General features: G+C 43.3%; 1 protein-coding gene across 4 annotated transcripts in view; it reads left to right on the forward strand.

Moving 5' to 3' along the window:
- Positions 1–665: 665 nt before the first annotated feature.
- LOC117401321 (phospholipid-transporting ATPase ABCA1-like) overlaps positions 666–21,025 on the forward strand; it is a 51,267-nt gene continuing 30,907 nt past the window's right edge. For all 4 annotated transcript variants that reach the window (XR_009319836.1, XM_059014164.1, XM_059014165.1 and 1 more), the window contains exons 1-16: positions 666–821; positions 8,227–8,353; positions 9,149–9,242; positions 10,225–10,366; positions 10,748–10,875; positions 13,008–13,129; positions 14,191–14,385; positions 14,851–14,940; positions 15,210–15,447; positions 15,878–16,017; positions 16,391–16,507; positions 16,594–16,779; positions 18,109–18,314; positions 18,826–19,005; positions 19,291–19,513; positions 19,941–20,162. Coding sequence is in view for 3 of the 4 variants with exons in the window: in XM_059014164.1 (XP_058870147.1) it covers positions 8,288–8,353; positions 9,149–9,242; positions 10,225–10,366; positions 10,748–10,875; positions 13,008–13,129; positions 14,191–14,385; positions 14,851–14,940; positions 15,210–15,447; positions 15,878–16,017; positions 16,391–16,507; positions 16,594–16,779; positions 18,109–18,314; positions 18,826–19,005; positions 19,291–19,513; positions 19,941–20,162 (2,349 nt within the window). In the remaining variant the exon portion in view is untranslated. The remainder of the gene's footprint in view (positions 822–8,226; positions 8,354–9,148; positions 9,243–10,224; positions 10,367–10,747; positions 10,876–13,007; positions 13,130–14,190; positions 14,386–14,850; positions 14,941–15,209; positions 15,448–15,877; positions 16,018–16,390; positions 16,508–16,593; positions 16,780–18,108; positions 18,315–18,825; positions 19,006–19,290; positions 19,514–19,940; positions 20,163–21,025) is intronic.

Here is a 21,025-nt window from a genome sequence, read left to right on the forward strand (position 1 = left end):
CACAGTGTGTTTTTTATGGTATGTTTTTATATACGGTACTATATTGGAGGCTGTGTTGTCCAGTGGTTAAAGAAAAGGGCTTGTAACCACGAGGTCCCCGGTTCAAATCCCACCTCAGCCACTGACTCATTGTGTGACCCTGAGCAAATCACTTAACCTCCTTGTGCTCTGTCTTTCGGGTGAGACGTAGTTGCAAGTGACTCTGCAGCTGCTGCATAGTTCACACACCCTAGTCTCTGTAAGTCGCCTTGGATAAAGGCGTCTGCTAAATAAACAAATAATAATAATATATTGTAGCGTGCACGGAGGAAGGCAGCAGCAGGGCTGGTAGGTGACGTAATCACACACGTAGACATAAGCCCGATATCCGCTCCTTCCAGGAGCCGGCTCTTTTGTACAGCGGTATCGGCGCTATGCTTTATTGCGACGTCCCGGTTTCACGCCCGCCCTCCGGCGAAACCAGTACCGGTCTCATTAAATCACCTCGCACCGCTGTTGTCCCCTTGTAATCTTGTATAACTTCCACCACCTGCACAGGCTTTAGACAATCCCCTCTGCAGGATAACCCAAAATAGAACGCTTCGAAAGCCTCGTCAACCAATCAGCGCCCGAATCAGCTAAGGGGCGTGCTGAAAAGACCAAAATAGGAGCGGTCGACCCAATCAGCGGCTGGAGATGGGCGTGGAAAAGGCGAGCTGATGAAAATACTGTCAAGCCGGGGCTTCTACAGAAAGCTTGGGAGAGAGAAGCGGCGTAGTTACGGGTCATGTAATCTGTCAAGCGGAATCGTGGATTCCTGTACACACGTAGTTTGCAAAAAGGTAAGTAAATACACGTCGAGTGTTTAAATCGGAATGAACAGGTGCCTTTTTGTTTTTTGGTCGGCGCAGTGTTGAATATTTAATGAAGTGCTTGTCGCAGCATCGTCTCCGGAAAGCTTGTTAAAGTAGGAGGACCCGATCATTAACTAAAGTGCATGCACTTCAAGGGACAGCCGTGCATGCTGTGGTTCAATGACAATTAACCATACCGCTTCCTCCATTGAGCAGGACTTGGTATTGTGACAGTACTGTGTCTGTAACATCATTGATTGATATCAGTGTTAGCTGTAAAGATCCAGCAATTGCAACACATTTAAATGATGAAAAGCACAACTGATTGCATTGAACAATTTACTTTAAATCTGCCATACTAACGTTAGTTGACACGGGCACACGACATAGGTAATGGTGCTGTGTTAGTTAGTGTTATTTTATAATACCGTGTAGGCGCACCTGTTGTAAAAGTTTTTAGTTGTATTAAAACAATATACAACTTTGTTACTGAGATTCGCCTTTCTTTCTTTATTGAAAATGTATAATATCAGATACATTAAGTAGCACATATTCTGATGTGTGAGTCTAGTTCCCAGTACTACTACGAGTGACATTTGTCACGTGATTAGCGTTTGATGATGACGTAACAGAGCCGCGGTCCTCTCTTCATGTCTTCCTCTCGTACTGCACGGACGGTAAGGGTTACGCATTTCATAGATTCTATTGAGACGAGGAAAGACTTTGTAAGGTTGCTTCTAGAACAAAGATGCCCTGTTGCTTGTGTGCAATAACGCTGAGCAGGATGGGAAGTCTTTGTGTAATAATATACTAACCTTAAGGCGTGGTATTGCTGACCTGAGGTGTGTCTTGCATTCACCTGAGGTTGAAATAAGTTCATATGCACCGTTGACCATGTGTCCTATGGTATTGAATGTTTTCACGTGATCACATAGATAATGCTATTTCCATGTCTTTAGATTTTTTGTCAGCTTGCTAAAATAAGATTTAATGGAATGCTGAGAAATCTAGCGTTTTGATTGGATTAGAGCGGCTTCATGGTTTGTATTTGTTACTCTATGATGAGAGCCCTGCGTTTTTCACTTGTTCTTTTTTAACCTGTAGTTTAGTCCTCTCGCCACACGATGTCGATATAGCCTCCACAGTAAGCCACTTAATGAACAATCATTAAACAATCATCCTATTACTTTAACCATTTGAATTGCTCGTCCCATTCCTACAAAATACGCATTTGCAGATTAATAAACAGAACGCTGTAGATGCCGACTGACGTTTATTAAACCCGTACATCCCTGTGAATACGTATAACAGGATTTTAAAAGGAAGATTTTTCCGATATTATTTCATACGAATACAATATTTATAGGTTTTAATTTAACAGTACACTTTTACACACATCATTTGTTAATAACATGAATTCCTTGATATCTGCTTCTTGCCGGGCACAAATACGTAATTCGTCGACAGAAGGGGAGATTTTAATGAAAGACCAATAAATATATAAATTCTCAGTTCTTGTGCGTTATATTTTGCTGTTAAATTTAAGCATGGTCAGTTGGTTCACCCGGTCTTTTCATGGATTGACGTTGCTCTGTGAAAATTTGTCCATAGGGAGAAACACTGTCAGCAGCCACAGAATTGGTAACAACTGACAAATGTCTTTTATTCTGTTTTGCTAAATTGGGAAATAGTTATTCTGCATTTCTCCAAAATACGATCAAAGAAATTCCACTACCATTTCTTTTTGCATATAGCTGATATCCCTCCAGTTCTGATTTACAGTCAGCATCAAACCCTGGAATACAATCTAACGGGAGGGGTTATTTATCCAAACTACTAACTTGTTGTGTGTCTCAAATCCTTACTGCCTTCAGAAACGTGTGAGTTGGTTGAATAAAACATGTTTTTATTCTGCATTGATCAGGGTTGTAGTAGCTTGTCAATTTTTCATAAACCTTGTGGAAAGTTTGAACACACTCTTTGTTTATACTGGCACCTGTGCTGTGAAGCTCTTATGCTCGGTATGTATTTATTAATTCTGCTACTTTATTATACATTTGATGAACTCTTAACGTTACAGCTTTCAAACCTCTGTACAAGATCCACTAGTCCAGGAGTCTCGAACCCTGTCCTGGAGATGGGGTGGGGGTGTTTTCTAATTATCCCAAATGTCATGCGTTGATTCCTTAATTATTCTTAAGAACAGTTTAGCTGGAGTGGCTACACGGACATCTAGAGGTTTAGGACTGAATTTCATGTTAGTCCTGTTTTAATTCTCCCGTTAATTTCGCAGGGCTCTACCTATGATGTCCCAGATGCACTTGAAGGTTAGACATGATTCTGAGGGCTCTATTGAGTCACCAGGCTGTGATGATTAAAACAGAAATGAAGTGAATTTAAACAATCAGAAGAAACCTTTATATAAGAGAACAAGTGGCTCTTTAAAGGTCGTGGGTTTGATATTAAAGTCTTCCACTGCCACTGCTATTTTGTAGGTGGTGGTAATATAAGTTTGTATATTCAAATGTTTCTCTTCGTTTTTAACACCTACCCTCATGTAATGGAAATAATGAAGATCTGGATACGTCCAGTGACTGCTGTGAATAGTACAGCTGGCAACAAGGGAAAGACCTTGTGACAGCCTGGAGAGACAGCTGACAGGAGGAAATAGACCCCACTGGGGCTGGCAGGGGTTAGCCACCCTAGCTGGCAGTATCCAGCTCTGTGTGTTCAAATGGAACAGGATGCTGGAGACACCCGCCCAAGACCTCTAAGAAATTAAAGAGAAAAATACCCCTAGAGTCTGCGAGAGCGGGGGTGGAAGATGACTCAAAGTTTGACAACATGGTTAACAACTTAGGAAAGGAAACGGATATAAGAACAGAGAGTACTTTGCAAAGGACTAGCTCAAGATCTGCAGTTAGCAAAGACATGGAGCTCCAGGTTTGTGTCTGTGGCTGGAGCAAAGTGACAACGGTCAGGGGTTTGAAGATTCATCAAGGGAGAATGAAATGCTTGAGGGAGAAGGGACAAGGGCCTCGCATTGATCAGTATTTCTTACGAAGTCAGTCAAGTCAGTCGAATGAAATCCAGCGACAGGAAGCAAACCACAGTTCGCAGGATGTCAGCACCCCTGTCATAGATAAACACAGCTAGTGATGAACCCGGTCAGATGAACCAGCATAAGAGAGAAAAGAACCTCAACGGACAAGCCTGGAGTTAAATGGACAAGAGCTTCTGAGAAATCAGCGTGGGACACAGTAAACACAGATCTCTGTTTTGCATTGGAAAGGTTAGGTGGAAGTCGAAAAGAAGCTGGATAAATTTGGGGATACCATCTACGCATATGGAAGCGAGAGGTTTGGAGTTGATAAAAGAAAGGAGAAAGTACAAACTATTCTTGTAAAGTCTAGACAGCAGATGGAAATTGAGCACTTGAGCACAATTAGAGAAAGGAGGCAGCTGAGGAAGCAATGGAGGAGAGCAGAACAAAGTCACTGAATCTATTACAAAGGGTCCTAAAAGATAAGCTTGCCACATTGCGCAGAGCTGAGTGCCTACGGAAACGCTGCAAAAAGAAGCGTGTGAGAACTGACTTTTATAAAGACCCATTCAAACTTGCAAAGAAGTTAATCACCAGGGAGAAAAATGGCACGCTAAAAGCAATGAAGTCTGAGCTGGAGAGATATCTCGAGGAAACGCACACAGATTCAAAAAGGCAGGAGCCTGTGTCGATTCTTTCAGACATCCCATCAATCCGCCAGAATACCAAATGGAGGACTGCGCACCTAAGTGGAAAGAAGTAGAGCATTGTTGCTCCGAGATTGTCAGCTTACCTATTGAACAACTGCTTTATTGACACTTCAGTACAGGAAGCCGGTATTCTAGGTTTCCCAGGATGCTTGGAGCACATCAGTGTGATCTGGCAGCAAATTCAAACCGCTAAAAAGGAGAGGAAGGAGTTCCATGTGATTCCTGGATTTAGCTAATGCATATGATTCAGTACCACATGAGCTGCTTTGGGCAGCATTTCATTTTTTCAGTGTACCGATGACAATAACAAACTTAGTGAAAGCCTACTTCGGAGATTTGCAGTTTTGTTTTTCAACTTCAGAATTCACTACCACATGGCAATGTCTAGAAATTGGAATAATGGCAGGATACACCATTTCTCCACTGGATTTTATCATGGCAATGGAAGTAATTATTAGGGCATCAAAATGGGTAGTGGGATGAGAACGCTTGCACTAATCGGTTATCGGGCAAACTAATCAATAACATTGAATGGGCCCGAATGCAATTCAAGCCCACTAAGTCAAGGAGCATCTCTATAATTAAACGTAAAGTAGTGGATAAGAGGTTCTACAGTAAGGGTGAGGCGGTACCAACAGTGTCTGAGAAGCCTGTGAAATGTCTTGGGAGATGGTATGAATAGGACCTAAAGGACACAGTTTGTGTGGGAGAAGTGAGACAACAAGCAGTGGAAGGGTTGAAGAGCATAGACAGCAGCACTTTACCGGACAAACTTAAACTGGTGCTTTGTTTGGTCTACTGCCAAGACACCATTCACTGTGTATGAGGTTTCCTTGACAACAGTAGAGAAGCTGGAAGCGTTGACCAGTTCATACGTCAGGAAATGCTTAGGAGTTACACGCTGTTTCAGCAGAGTGGGACTGTACGGTAAAGGGATACTGCAGCTGCCAGTCTCAGCTCTAACCGAGGAGTTTAAGTGCGCCAAGGTTCGATTGGAAATGACATTAGTAGAGTCACACGACGAATGTGTGAGGGAGGCAGCACCTGTGTTGAAAACTGGAAGAAAGTGGGTGGCAAAAGAAGCTGTGGCAGATGCAAAGGCTGCCCTTCGAATCGGTGATATCATGGGGCAAGTTCAGCATGGAAGAGGGGGTCTTGGTCTCAGTTCAGCTCCTCCTACATGGCACAAAGCAGCCCCAGCTCAACGGAGCAAGCTGGTAGTCAACGAGGTGCAAAAGCAGGAGGAGAGGATGAGGTGCATAAAGGCAGTTTCCCAGGTCAAGCAGGGAGAATAATAATAATAAATAATAATAATCTTTATTTTTGTATAGTGTTTTTTCTTGTGGACCACCATCACACAGCGCTTTACAAGATAAGAGACGTTCTGTTATTCACACCCCCAGCTGCAATCCCTTTTAAACACTCTATGCATTTCAGATTGATAACTTCGACTACATAGTGAGGAAATTGAAAACACTACTGGAAAATCAAAAGCCACTCTAATATGTACACAGACCTTGCCTGCAGCATCAGTAATAATCCTGTTAAAGATTCATAAGAACAGATGCACGGAACAGCTGACTCATAACATGGCCAGTAATTAGAAATTGTTCAATTTAGTCAGTTGGCTCAGTCCATTAAAAAGCTTTATCATTGGACCCAATTGATTTACAACGATGCCGTGTTCACTAAAATCAGATCAATTGATATCTGCTTGCTGCATTCTTTGAAGTAGTTTTAGCTAACTAAAACAAATCCTAAATTACTTGTTCAATATGGATCTGAAAAACACAAGCCTTTTGCAAGCCTTTCTATAGTGTTGCACTTCCTAGATCATTTCACACGAAGAGGGAAAATTGTCCCCAGCCTTTCCTGTCATTATCCAACCAGTTGCTTCCCCTCTTGACCGATGTGCTTTTGAGCCAGTGACATGTTTGCCAGATGCTCCGATGAAGTGACCCAGCATAGGAACCAGTAACAGACTACCTGCCCCAAAGCCGTGCACAGCGAGCTGCTGTGGTGCTGGAAAGCACTTTTCAAAATGAAAATGCATCTTTCCATTATTCAGCTCAAGAGCCATGCATTGGCAGCAGACTTACTACAGGAAATCAATCAGAAGCACATGATAAACAACCAAGTTCTTTGTTAACGCTTGTAGAATTGGGGCTCTGCATGTCGTCTGCAGTGCATTGCAGCGAGTCACGAAGAAGCACTTGTGTCACTTCAGGGAAACGGTTCACACAAGTTGCTCCAGAAGAAAGAGTTCTGTTTAAGTCTGCGGTGACCTATTTTTCATTTGGATATACTTGAAAGGGTGCGTTGCCTTGGTAACAATATGGTGCCATTGTGGCCTAATCCGATTGCTGAACTTTTAAAACTCTTACCTGACAAAGCGCTCTCATGTTACTGTTTTTGTCTGTTTACTCATTGTTTTCAGTCTGGGTTTCATTTGTGTAAAGCAACGGAGAGCTAGGAAGGGAGTTCTCCTTTAAAATTGGATACCAGCCTTGGCAGAGTACTATTGCAGAAACCCATTATTGGGTAAAATAAAGTACAAATGCTTGTTCCCAGTCATTCTGCATGTATTCATTCATTCCAATACTAGGGACGTGTAACAGTGGGAGACAAATCCCAACAGCATTGCTGTAGCGTTTAAAATGTAGAAATACTAAAGGAAGGGGCATTCTGTGTCAAATCAACCAACATTTTGCAAAATGTCACTATATTATTAAAACACAGAAGTGTTGAATCAATAATTATGCCTGTTTTTCTGAGGGGAAAACTATAATACTAGGTTTGCATTGATTACAATAGTGTTGATCAATCAAGTTTATTTTCCATATACTGTAAGATTTGTTGATTTAGTTATATGTAAGATTGTAAGGTTAATTATATGTAAGGTAGAGAATTATTAAATATGTGGTTGTGGCTTTAATTTCTTACACATATATTATTGTCATTATAAAGTGTAATTAAGACGAGAATGACTCATGATTGAATTTAAACAGTATTACATTTATTGAGTCTCAAAGCACACATGCATAAGAAGAGATTAACATTAGACATGTTAAAATGGTTTAAACAATAGTTTGGTAATCGGCCTTATTACCTTCCCATTGAGAGTCACGTTGGTCATACCTCAGCATGATGTTCAGGGAGGAGAATGGGAGCTCTCAGATGCGTGTCTCTTTGAACGCTTGTGGGGCTCCCAAATTATACAGACAGATAAACAATCTTCTGTGCTGTGCTAAAATTACCTCCCATCTCTACAGTCTACTTCCAGTTCAACCTTTAAATGTTAAACAGTAACTTGTGCTAATCTGGGTGTGTGAAACCAGAACATTCACACTCTTGCCATTTGATATTCCATTTCTTGCTATGGGTCTAGATTTTGCAAAGTTTGCTTGCAATAGGCTTTTGCAACAGCTCAGGAAAATGCGCCAGCATTGACCTTAAAGCAGTCATGCCCTGAGCTTGTGCACCAGCATTGACCTTAAAGCAGTCATGCCCTGAGCTTGTGCACCAGCATTGACCTTTACAATACGGTCAAATCCACGGTACATTTACAATATATTATAATAGTTAAAAACATAAGAAACCTCAAGTGGCTAATGGAACTCTTCCCTCTTTCTGTCTTCAGGCTGCAGTGGGTACTCCTGCAGAGTGCTATGGAGAGATAGCCCAGACCCCTCCTTGACATCATGGGCTTCTGGATACAGCTGGGGCTCCTGCTGTGGAAGAACTTCACCTATCGCAGGCGGCAGACTGTATGCAAACTGCCCGCATCGTTATCTTATTTGTTTATCACATTTTTAATTATTATCACCAGTAGGGGTGGGATTGTTGGGTGTTAATACTTTGTGGTTGGTTTTACAGACCCTGATTAGTACTAAGCTTGGACTACCGAATGTTACTTTTGGTAAGGGAAATCAAGACTTGTGCTAACCTGGGTGTGTGAAACCAGCCGTGCAAGTTTGCCAATCATTATTTTTAAAAGGAAATCGCTGCAAAAAGGTTTTGGTTACGTGGCCCCTGCCCTTGCCTTTCCCTCAGTGCGGCCGTGTCAGTGAAGACTCCTCTGTGGGGCTCCGCTGTGGCGCACAGTGTTTCTGTGCAGAGTTGTCACTGAAGACTCCTCTGTAGGGCTCCGCTGTGGTGCACAGTGTTTCTGTGCAGAGTTGTCACTGAAGACTCCTCTGTGGGGCTCCGCTGTGGGGCACAGTGTTTCTGTGCAGAGTTGTCACTGAAGACTCCTCTGTAGGGCTCCGCTGTGGTGCACAGTGTTTCTGTGCAGAGTTGTCACTGAAGACCTCTGTGGGGCTCCGCTGTGGTGCACAGTGTTTCTGTGCAGAGTTGTCACTGAAGACTCCTCTGTGGGGCTCCGCTGTGGTGCACAGTGTTTCTGTGCAGAGTTGTCACTGAAGACCTCTGTGGGGCTCCGCTGTGGTGCACAGTGTTTCTGTGCAGAGTTGTCACTGAAGACCTCTGTGGGGCTCCGCTGTGGTGCACAGTGTTTCTGTGCAGAGTTGTCACTGACTAGCTGCTGTCTCTCCCTCTCTCAGATCCAGCTGGGGATTGAGCTGCTCTGGCCCCTGTTTCTCTTCTTCATTCTCATCTCTGTGCGCTGGTCACACCCTCCATTTGAGCAGAGTGAATGTGAGTATTGCGGGGACGGGCCCCCCGAGACACTAGCCGTTATTTAGAGATCTCTACACAGATAGAGATGTGGGGACGTGCTCCGGACATTCACTCAGAGAAATGCACTTTCATCCTGTGAAGAGGCCTCTGCAGTCTTGAAACATCCACATTCATCCAGGTTTTTACTCCAGGGCAATTTTCACTACAGCTTCTGGTAACCTGAAAAGCACATATTTGCATTGTACAAGTCATGAGGTTTTAAAACTATTTCTTATTAGCAAAATGAATTGTTCTTTCCGCTGTCTATCTCATTTGATTTTACTTTAATTGTGGATATAACTCTCTAAAGACTTAAAGTTCAAAAGCTAGGCATATTGAAAAAATATGTTGGTTTGCTGTATATTTTTTCTTTTATCTTTATTACAAACCTATGCAGTAGTTTCTCCTAGCCCTGCTGCTACTTGCTTCATTTCATTGTTACTATTCATTATTAATTCCCTGGAACTGCACAGGAACTGATGCTGTTATATTACTAATGTTTATGTGCTTGAAAACACATTGGTGTAATTACTCATTTATAAAACCGCTGTGTGTGGTTCTGTGTGCCAAAGTAATGTGCTTACATTTGGGGGACAGGAATTGAGTCTGTAAACTAGCATTCAACTCTGGAGAAGGTGCATGCAGTAGGGACAGATAATATAAAAGCACTGTGACTAGTTCAGTTTCCACCACAGAGACAAGCATATCTACTCCACGCCACACCTGACTGTCCCAGGAAAAGGTCATATCTTTATGTATACTTATGGCTTAATATAATACATTGTTATATTGGAAGTAAACAACAAACACTGTTAACGTTGCCTCTTTGTGTGATGTTGTGTTTGTTCTCCATCGCCTTCGGTGGTCTTATTTTTTGGTCCTCACCGCAGCAATTTCCCACGTCGCTCAGGAAAACTGTCCTGTGGGTGTCCCAGGTTTAAACTATCTTGTTATTTTTCAGGTCACTTCCCAAACAAGCCCCTACCCTCGGCTGGCACCCTTCCCTGGATCCAGGGGATCATTTGCAATGTGAACAACCCCTGCTTCCGCTACCCCACACCTGGAGAGACCCCTGGCCTGGTGGGCAACTTCAACAGCTCCATGTGGGTACTTGCTTTCCAGGGGGGTCCTGGGTCACTGTGAACCATTATCTCAGCTTTATGGTTTTTACTTTTGAATTTCGTAGCCATTTGAATAAAAACACAGAGCAAGCTGTAAACACGTTACATACTTCTCATAGAATTCTGAGATTCTACAGGTGCTGTCAGTGTAGGTTTCGTAGTGATGGCATGGTTCATTTTATAGATCGGATCACCATTGGATTATGGCATTTAATGCCAGTTTTTACCCCACTCTGCTAATTAGTCATTGGCTCAATCCGAGTAATCAAATAATAGATTTGTGCAATTCTAATAATTTAGTATTCCAGTAATTCCCAGTAGTAAAATGCATCCTCTAATGGATTGATTCCCTACTCTCCTCAGACTCTCTCGTCTTCTTGCTGACACGCAGAAGATCCTCTCCCACTCCAGCAGCCAATCATTGCCCGGGGAATTCCAGCAGCTCCTATTGGCTCTCCGCAGCCTGAGAGAGAGAAGAGAGGCCTGGCCAAGTGAGAGTCTCACCCAACTGAGATTTCATTGTTTTTATATTCATCCCTCTATTTTGTTAACATAAAAATATTCAATGAGATTGTTTAATGGAGAGCATGTATTCATACGAACACTCTTCATCTCAGCTGGTTAGTGCAGTGACCTATGTTGTCTTGTGTCACGACACAGACGATACACACCTCTGTTACACTATGTTACATCATGTAAAGAAAGTATCACGAGTCATTGATACACGATAAACCAAGAGTTTATGTCTTTACACCTAATTGATTGTTTTGAGTTACCCATGAAGAAGCATTGTTTCCAAGACTCTATTGTGACCTACAAGTTGACCATTGAAATATGAAAACTACTAATAACTCTGATATTGTAATGATGGACCTAAATGTTCTTATGTACATAAGAAGGCCTGTGCTAAGTGGATGGTAAATAGTCACACTTTTGTTTGCTGGTTTTCCTTTCCTGATCCTCGACAATGAGAGCTGGGGGTGTAACAATTGATTGTGTATCGATGATACTCTCTGTACATGATGACTCGTATTATAATAGAGGCATGTATCGATTGCAATGTGATGCAAGACCAGAAGCACAACGTAGCTTACTGTAGTTCACCAAATGGTTCTTGAAATGAAGTGTGTTTTATAGTTGGTATAAATACATACTTTCGTTTTTTATATACTGTATGAAATTAGTGTTTCCGGAGACTTTCCAAAATGCTTGAGCGTTTTTTTTTTTTTTTCTGTTAAAGTATATATAGCAGTAACTCAACAGCACGTGCTTCTTTCTTGCTGTCTTCCACAATGAAGTCCTTATGGTCACGAGCACATTCTTCAGGGGGTTTTGTGTGTAGGCATTTTTTTACATTTCGACACAATTTGCAATTCTGTTTTAAATCCTCCGTATCTTAACTGTAATACAGCTATAAATCCTGCTAACAACCAACCATTCCGAATTGTAATCTCATTTTAAATCTTGCAAGTGGAGTCTCCAATAGAAATGTAGGAATGTGCTGTCACTCAGTAGTTGGGGCAGGTTTAAAGTATTCAGAACGAATCAATGATAGATACAAGGCAGGAAAGCGGGACACTGCCCAGCAGTGCTGGGAAATTATTATTATTATTATTATTATTATTATTATTATTATTTATTTCTTAGCAGATGCCCTTATCCAGGGCAATTTACTATTATTACAAGATATCACATTATTTTTACATACAATTACCCATTTATACAGTTGGGTTTTTACTGGAGCAATCTAGGTAAAGTACCTTGCTCAAGGGTACAGCAGCAGTGTCCCCCACCTGGGATTGAACCCATGGCCCTCCAGTCAAGAGTCCAGAGCCCTGACCACTACTCCACACTGCTGCACTAAATGTATTTTTATTTGTAGTAGGTTTTATTTTTTAACGGGAAAGGGGTGATGTCAGCGTCAATTGATTAACCATTTACACTATTTTTCCGGTGGGTTCCGGTGTTTATTGGCTATTCACCGATTAGATTTTTTTTGTATCCGGGTTTTTTATCGGTTAAAACCAAAAGTCAGTAGCCCTACTCATAACATTTTGCCTTTTAATAAAACAGTCTATTAATAAATGTAGCCCATCATAATACATATCTTATACCAATCTGCATACCGAACCTTAATTGGGAGAATGCCTGCTTATTTGCGTAGTTTACTGGAGCTCTCTTCTTCATTATATAAGATCCAGTCATTTTATTAAACTACTTGTTCCCATGCAGGGTAGCAATAGTTTGTGGTCGTCACTCATTTTGGTTTGCAGCAGCCAATGACTGGAATGAGTTTCAACAAAAGTTTAAATTAGAATGGTTCGTATCTGAGGTTGCTTTTAGTAGGGTCGACTCAATGCTGACTGACGTCTGTGCTGCTGAGTTGCTGCTGAGTTTTATATTTTATGTTTTATGTTTTCTGATTGTTTTTTACTCCTTACTTCTTGATGTTTGCTGTGGTGTTTGGGAGCCTCTTGCCAGGTCGTCATTGTAAATGAGAATTTATTCTCCATTGACTCATCTGGATCAATAAAGGCTGTGATTGATTGATTGATTGATTGATTGATTGATGGATTGATATTGTGATTCATATTGTTACTCCCCTGCAATGCTTGTGCTGCAGAGTCGTCTGTGAGAGAGTTCCTCCGACAGAACGAAACCTTCTCCCAGTTCCTGTTGGTTAATGCCAGCCTCCCTCAGAATGTGGTTGACCAGTTGCTGAAGGCGCAGCTGAACCTGCAAGTGGTAAGCAGCAAAACTGTGATCTGTCCCATCAGCTTGCTAAAAGTAACAGTGTAAAAATGATCGCCCACTGGTTATATTACGAGTAATTCCCTTTAACAGATTTTCTGTCTGCAGGTATTAAATAAAGCTGGAATTTCCTCATCTGTACACTTGAGTATTAGTCAATGACAGTTCTGCATTGAGGGATTTAAAGGCTGATTGGAAGCGAATCCAGGTTAATTAAATACCTGCTGTCATAAAACATGTTAAAGGGATTGCCTCAGAATATCTGAGCACTTTCACAGCCCTGATACATAGACATGTGTCGCAGTATTGATTTGCAGTTTTAGAAGCTTGCTAAGGACATTCTTAATGAATGTATCATAACCGGGGAGTGTACGGAGACCGCCTCTCTGTTTGTCCAAATCTTGCTTAAAAAGGAGCTCAATAGGACCATCAAATGTATGTGCAGAAATGGAATGAAATGTGGTAAACAAGTGACCATGGTAACCTTGTAAAGAGATTGGTTAGCGGTTGGTTGCACTTGAATGGAGTAAGATAACAAAAACAGACTGTAGTTCTGTTCTAAGCCCATATGGTATAAATACCGGGCATGCAGGCGACACAGACAGAGAAGCCTCTAATATCTCCAGGATGATCGTGAACCATCGGGGTATCAGTCTGAGGGCTCTGTCCAGGATTCACATAATCTGATCAGTTGCCTATATCTGTTAATACTAGTGGCACGTACTGTATCTAACGTTAACGTTCAATGTAGAATTTAAACCTTGTTAAAATTTGAAACATGGTCTGGTCTCCTTCTTATAGCGTGACAAAGTAGTTCCTTCCATGTGTACCTTGATTCATAACCCTTGCACAGACATGGCCACTCCTGCAAGGCACTTGGAGGGCTGTTCTAGTCCAGGTTAAACGGGTATAATGAAGTAGTTTAACTTCAGAACCCGGAGGTGTAATTGGTACAAATGAACAATTCAGAACGTGGTTGTAACACAGACCTGCACTGGGCGGGCCCTGGTTCACACTGCTGCACTCGCCAAAGCGTTTGCCTGTTTGCTCTGCAGGTGTCCCTGGCCGGCTCAGGCCTGCGTCTCCAGGAGATTGTGTGCAATGCTTCCCTGCTCAGCGAGTACCTGCTCCCTGCTGACGGAGCGCCTCTGTCCCTTCTGCAGCCCAGCCTGTGTGCTGTGCCCGCCTCCACACTGCAGACGGCAGAGCGGGTCTTTCTGTCTCAGCTCGACTACAGCCGGCTGCTCACCGTGAGTCCTGGCGAACTGTTCAGCTCTGGAAATCGGAGACTGAAACAATGTGTTGAGAACTGTTACTCACATATACAGGGTCATTCAGGGCCATTGCCTACCAGAGGGTTGTTCGATAATGTCGACATATGAATACAATTGAAAATAATTGACCCAGCATTGCTGTTTTGCATTATGCATCACTCTGTAGCCACTTTATTTCCAGCTCATGCATGTTGTCAGTTGTATTTGAAGGTTTTTGTGAAAAGTAGATTATTATTATTTTTTTTTGTATTTGACCAATACAAATATTGTCATTTTATCGATTTATTGATTACCTGTCCAATATAAGATGAAGAAATTGGTTAGTGCTTGCAGCTCTACTTTTACAGTTATTATTATACAGCAGGAAGCGTGTAGGACATTGCTTTATTTTGGCTGTGCTTGTATAGAACCTCTCACTACTCTGTGTTCCTCCCTTTCCAGGAGAGACTGAGCTCCGATACTGGGAGCCTCCTGGAAGTGACAGAAGCTGTGAACTCCTTCACTGAGGGATTGGGGGCCATTCTGTTAGAGGTGAGCATCAAGTAATATATAGAGTCCCCTATTTGAATGGCATTTCACACAGCAACCCACATACTCAGAAAGACTGAACACTGGAGAAGAGGGCCCAGCCTATTTTTCTCACTAAGACCAATGCAGCTTTCTCTGTGATAATTTGGCAAGACCACGATTCAAACCATTCGAACCACTGTTAATGGCTAGTGTTCCTGTGTATGTGTGTGTGTGTGCAATGGGATCTGTGCATGCTAATGGCTAGTGTTCCTGTGTGTGTGTGTCTGCAGTTGTCGGCGCGGAGCAGTTTCTCCCAGTTGAGTGAGGAGCTGAGCAGGCTGTCTCGAGGGAGCACCACCGGCTCTCCGCGTGACCAGTTCAGAGCGGTGTCCCGCATCGTGTGTGGACACCCCGAGGGGGGAGGGGAGCGCATCCCCTCACTGAACTGGTACGAGGACAACGACATCAAGGCCTTCCTGGGACGCAATGACACTGAAGAGAGAGAGGTGCAGCTAGACAATAACACCAGTGAGTGAGGGGCCTTTCAAAGCTGGTTTAATTAAAAAAAAAAAAAAAAACACATTTCATATAGAGGTGTCTCTGTGTTTTGTACATTTTATATAGAGGTGTCTCTATGTCTGTACATTTTGTCAGTCAGTATGTCACACTTGCATTCTTACATAAATCTCATACTGATAGATATCATTTTGAATTTACAACTGTGGCGGGATATGTGCCTCTATCCCTGTGTCAGTGTGTCACTATCGCTGTGTCTGTGTGTCACTGTATGTGTGTGTGTGTGTGTGTCTATCCATGTGTCTATGTGTCACTGTATGTGTGTCTCTATCCCTGTGTCAGTGTGACTGTACGTGTGTGTCTCTATCCCTGTGTCAGTGTGTCACTGTATGTGTGTCACTATCCCTGTGTCTGTGTGTCACTATCCCTGTTTGTGCTTCAGCCCCGTACTGCAGGGATCTGATCCGCGGCCTGGAGTCGAACCCGCTCTCCCGTATCATCTGGCGTGGGATCAAACCTCTGTTCATTGGGAAGCTGCTGTACACACCTGACACGCCAGCCACACGCAGCATCATGAAAGAGGTAGGGAACTTGCAATCTCTAAAGAAACACACTTCAACACTAATCAAATATCTTTCTTTTGAACCACACATTAGAAATGTTATCAAAATCTCTATCGTTCTTTCATCTAAGAAATATCGCCAAATTAAAGTATTCTTTCCTGACCAGATGCTGAGAAGCTGATGCATGCTCTTGTATCTTCAGGGATTGATTACTGTAATGCCCCATTCTTTGGTACTCATAGTCATGTTATTTCTCGTCTGCAACTTGTACAAAACGCTGCTACTAGAGTTTTAACAGGGACTAAGCCTGCTCTGTAAGCCCTGTCCTGTTCCCTAAACCCTGCTCTGTAAGCCCTGGTATCACTGCCCCAATACCCCTGTCCTGTGCTCAGGTTAACCGGACGTTCGAGGACCTGTCGGTGCTGGAGGAGGTGAGAGGGGCTTGGCAGGAGCTTGGACCACGAATCAGGACCTTTATGGAGAGCAGCCTGGAGATCCAAATGCTACAGGTAAGGCTGCCATGATCTTCACCTGGCTTTTTGTGACCAAATAACAAAGGAGCTGAAGACCTGAGAGGGGTTTCGTTGTGTTCCAGGACCTGTTGAAGACCCCAGAGGTCGCTGGCCTTGTTGACCTTCGCCTTGCGGACACTTCCTGGACTGCGGCCCGCATTGCCCACTTCCTGTCCACTAGGCCCCCTGAGGCTGGTTCCAACTCTACCTGGAGAGACACGTACCGGGAGGTGGACGAGATAGTGACCACTCTCTCCCAGTTTATCCAGGTACTCTGCACTGGACCTAAATCACAAGAGATCTCTGCAGGCCTTTGTGGTGTTAAATATAATTATAGTTATAGCAAATATCCTAACTATTGTATTAACTCTTAGTGGTCCTGCAATTTTCCCTTTCCGGTCCAATGTCGGACCCTGTCCGACATCATCAAAAAGACGTAAAAAACAGGTCTCTAGTCGAAAAAGCCGAGAAAACCATTCAATGGCAGAGTGAGACCGATAGGAGCCGAGAGAAGCTGAAAAAGAAAATGGGGGGGCGTATCTGAGGAATACACATAGCCCCGGCACCACAGAGATAACACGGACATAAACAAACAAGATAGCTGCTTCCGCATCCAGCGCTCAAAGAATATCACAGACATTTGCAGAGCTTTTTGAGATGTTATAATAATAAAATAATGATTTGGATCAGATGCTCGAGGAGTTTGGTGATAACATGAGTGATCAGGAGATGATTTATCGGTATGCACTACTATGAAGAGGTATGTGAAAAATACAGCGAACAAGGGGTGGGGCGGTGCTGGAGATGCAGTACCGAGTGTCTGTTGATATGCAGTGCCTTTTAAACCTGTTTTACTGTGAAAAAAATACTTTAACGCGCTGAATAAATGGACCGCAAAGGGTTAATTATAATCCATAACAAGTCTTGAACAGTGGTAAATGTTAATAGTAAAATTAGATTGTATTAAATGTTAATATCATTGGTTATTGATTGTACAGGAATAAACAGTTATTGCAACATATCTCTCGAAATATAAGAGTCAGCTAGTTAAAACAGTTGCAGAATAGGTGTGCAACATCTACCTGAACTGGGGAGAACCTCTTACAGACAGAACCCTTCACCTTATCCCTTATGCAAGTTTCCTGCAGTACAAGTATAGCAAAGAGTAATAAAGCACAGTGAAGGAATAGTAACGCATGGGTAAGTATTGTGAAAAAAAAGCCCAGAAAAAAAAAAAAAAACATTTACATATAACTCGAAAAATAGCTAAAAATAAGCAAGGAAAAATTAAACTGATAAAAACAGGAAAACAGAAGCCCTATACATACTCTCGCTAGCCCACTTAATTTTTGTCTTTTAACAAAGTGGTCCATCATTAAATAACCATTGTATCTTGTTTTGCATCATATATCTGCATATCACTATATGAAATATTAAAAAATACATAACCAAAACATCTTGAGCGCAAGAAAACCAGTGATCTATGCTGCTGTTGCTAAGAAGATGTAAACTCTTGATTCGCACTGCTTTAAAGCTGGAGGTAGTGGGCTGCTCTCCACTCCTGTGCAGGGAGTGTAACCCTGCCTGTGTCTCTGCAGTGCGTGTCCCTCAATAAGCTGGAGGCCGTCCCCACAGAGGAGCGACTGGTGTCCCGGGCCCTGGAGCTGCTCGAGGAGAGGCAGTTCTGGGCGGGGATCGTCTTCCAGCTACAGGACGTCCCGCCCCCAAACCTGCCGCCCCACCTCACCTACAAGATCCGCATGGACATCGATGACGTCACTCGAACCAACAAGATCAAAGACCGGTCAGTGTGGGGACAGGGGGTGAGGGAGAGAACGCACTTGGAGAGAGGGAAGGAGGGAGAGGGACTGACTGGGAAGGGTGGAGAGTGAGGAACTGAGAGTGGAGATGGGTCTGGGGATAAGGGGGAGATTGGAGAGGGAAAGAGACTGGGCAGAGGGGAGAGGCAGAGAGGTGCTGGTGAGAAGTGATAGAAAGGCTGTCGCTCGTCATTCCTATTGAACTTGCTTTCAGATAGTCATGCACTTTCATGGTCATTTTACCTGGAGAGTGAAAATGTCCCCGCCCCTTCAGGATCTTCTTTCCTGTCAGTAACGAACCAGCTGCCTCCCCTAATGACTGACATGCAGTCAGTTAGATGCTTCACCCTGAAGACACTGCTGAGGTGAAATGACCTAAGAAGTGCCAGTGTAACTGATACCCTGGAAGGAAGGCAAGCACACTGAGAACTTTCTTTCTAGACTGGGCGGGGTTACTGTTGACTCCGCACAGTGACACTGTCTCCCATCCCTCAGGTTCTGGGACCCCGGGCCGGCAGCGGACCCCTTCAGTGACCTGCGCTATGTGTGGGGGGGCTTTGTGTATGTGCAGGACCTGGTGGAGCAGGCTGTGACGAGGGTCCTGAGCGGGGGCCGGGCCCCTCGCACTGGGCTGTACCTGCAGCAGATGCCCTATCCCTGCTACGTGGATGATGTGTGAGTACAGCAGCAGTGCCGCCTTCACACTTACTTATTTAATATGTAGGAAATGCGTATAGCAGTTAAACGGATGACCTAAGGCTTTTAAAATCTATTCTCTTATTCATAACAGCAGCATGACATCCTACATTAAAAATAAACGCAATAAAAACATCAGTAATATTGAAATGAAGTTAGAGGTATGAACATTGATTAAATCACTGGTTGTAATGCAAAGCAGTTAGATTGCGATCAGGGCTCAATATGCATTGCAATAAAAGTTCAGTGTGGTTTGCTCTCCAGGTTCCTGCGGGTGCTGAACCGCTCGCTGCCCCTCTTCATGACCTTGGCCTGGATCTACTCGGTGGCCATGATCATCAAGGGTGTGGTGCACGAGAAGGAGGCACGACTCAAAGAGACCATGAGGATCATGGGCCTGAGCAACGGTACTCTGTGGATCAGCTGGTTCATCAGCAGCCTCCTGCCCTTCCTGGTCAGCGCAGCCTTACTCATTCTCATTCTCAAGGTAGGCAAGCCGTATCCAGGATCCTGGCTCAAACATTAACAGCTAAAATAATTCCCTTTTCAGCTTCACTAAGGTGTGCTATCTAAAGCCACATTTCCATCTGCTATTTGACTTGAATACAATTTTAAAATGAGATTGAGATCAAATCGATTTCAATTGGGACTCAGCAACAGTTAGGATTGTGGGCTGGAAGAACTGGATCTCTCCAACTCACGCTGATTGTGAAAGTTAACCTAATGAGCATCCAATGCAAAGGAGCCGACGGCTTTTAAATCTCTGATGCAGAAAGAAATATGTATGCAGAAAATTAGGGCTGTGAATATAGTATACTGTCAAGGAAATGGTCATGAATTCACTGGAACGAGATTTCTACTGTATGTAAGAGGCAGCGGTGTGTATCTGTATCTGTGTGTTTACCTTCCTCCAGCGAGGAGACATTCTGCCCTACAGTGACCCTGCAGTGATCTTCCTCTTCCTGGCGACCTTCGCCACGGCGACCATCCTGCAGTGCTTCCTGATCAGCACGCTGTTCTCGCGAGCAAACCTGGCGGCGGCATGCGGTGGGATCATCTACTTCTCCCTGTACCTGCCCTACGTGCTGTGTGTGGCCTGGAGGGACCACGTCACCTTCACAATGAGGATATTCGCTGTGAGGAACATTCTGTTGTCTTGGCCATTTGAAGAGAAACATACCAGAGCTACCTTGGCTTCTTGTTTCACTTGGATTCATTTTCTGTGCCAGTCAATCGACTTTTTAAAGACGTTTTAAAGCACCTCTGTGACTCCTGGAGCTTTAAGATTTGTGTCTGACTTCCAAGTACAGCCAGAGCGTAACCCATTAACATCTAGTACACCAGATTAAACCTGTAGGTTAGACATGATTTTGAGAGCATTACTGAAACTGGGATTTCTGTCATCGTATCCTAGTGACAGAATTTAAAGCACCCCCATGGCCTCAGCTCTCTCTTTTTAATAGAACTTGATATTTCGCACAAATACCAAGTTGCTTTTCAGACAGTTGCTCATTTCCTGTCCCTCGGGTGTTCGGTTTCCATGGTAGGGTTCTGGAAACCTGTTAATTATCCAGCAGGTTTCACTGCTTTCGGTTAATGAGTTGTTCTGACCAGCTGGGTTGACGACACGCTATAATTGAGTTGGGCGGCGATACTGGTACCAGTCAACATTGGAAACAGGCCAGTAAAGACTGACACCCATTTCATTTGCTGTGATTTTCCTTGTGTCGCTTGTATACCCCTGCCTGAGTCGCGTTTGGTCAGCTGCTGGTCAGAAGCAAATAAATGTAAAATTATTGAATTTAGTAGCAAATTTAATAGCAAAATTACCACGGTGGAGGGACAGCATCATAGAGTTCATGATGTTTCAATTAAATACGTCACTGTAAAAGGAGATTTTTATTACAGTATTTAGTGAGCCCCTGAAATATTAGACATTGAAAAGAAGCAAGCCTACTTATAACTGGACATGACATTGTACTGTGCTGTTAGCCCCGAT

The sequence above is a fragment of the Acipenser ruthenus genome, chromosome 47 (genome assembly GCF_902713425.1).
Source record: "Acipenser ruthenus chromosome 47, fAciRut3.2 maternal haplotype, whole genome shotgun sequence".
Classification (NCBI taxonomy): Eukaryota; Metazoa; Chordata; class Actinopteri; order Acipenseriformes; family Acipenseridae; genus Acipenser; species Acipenser ruthenus.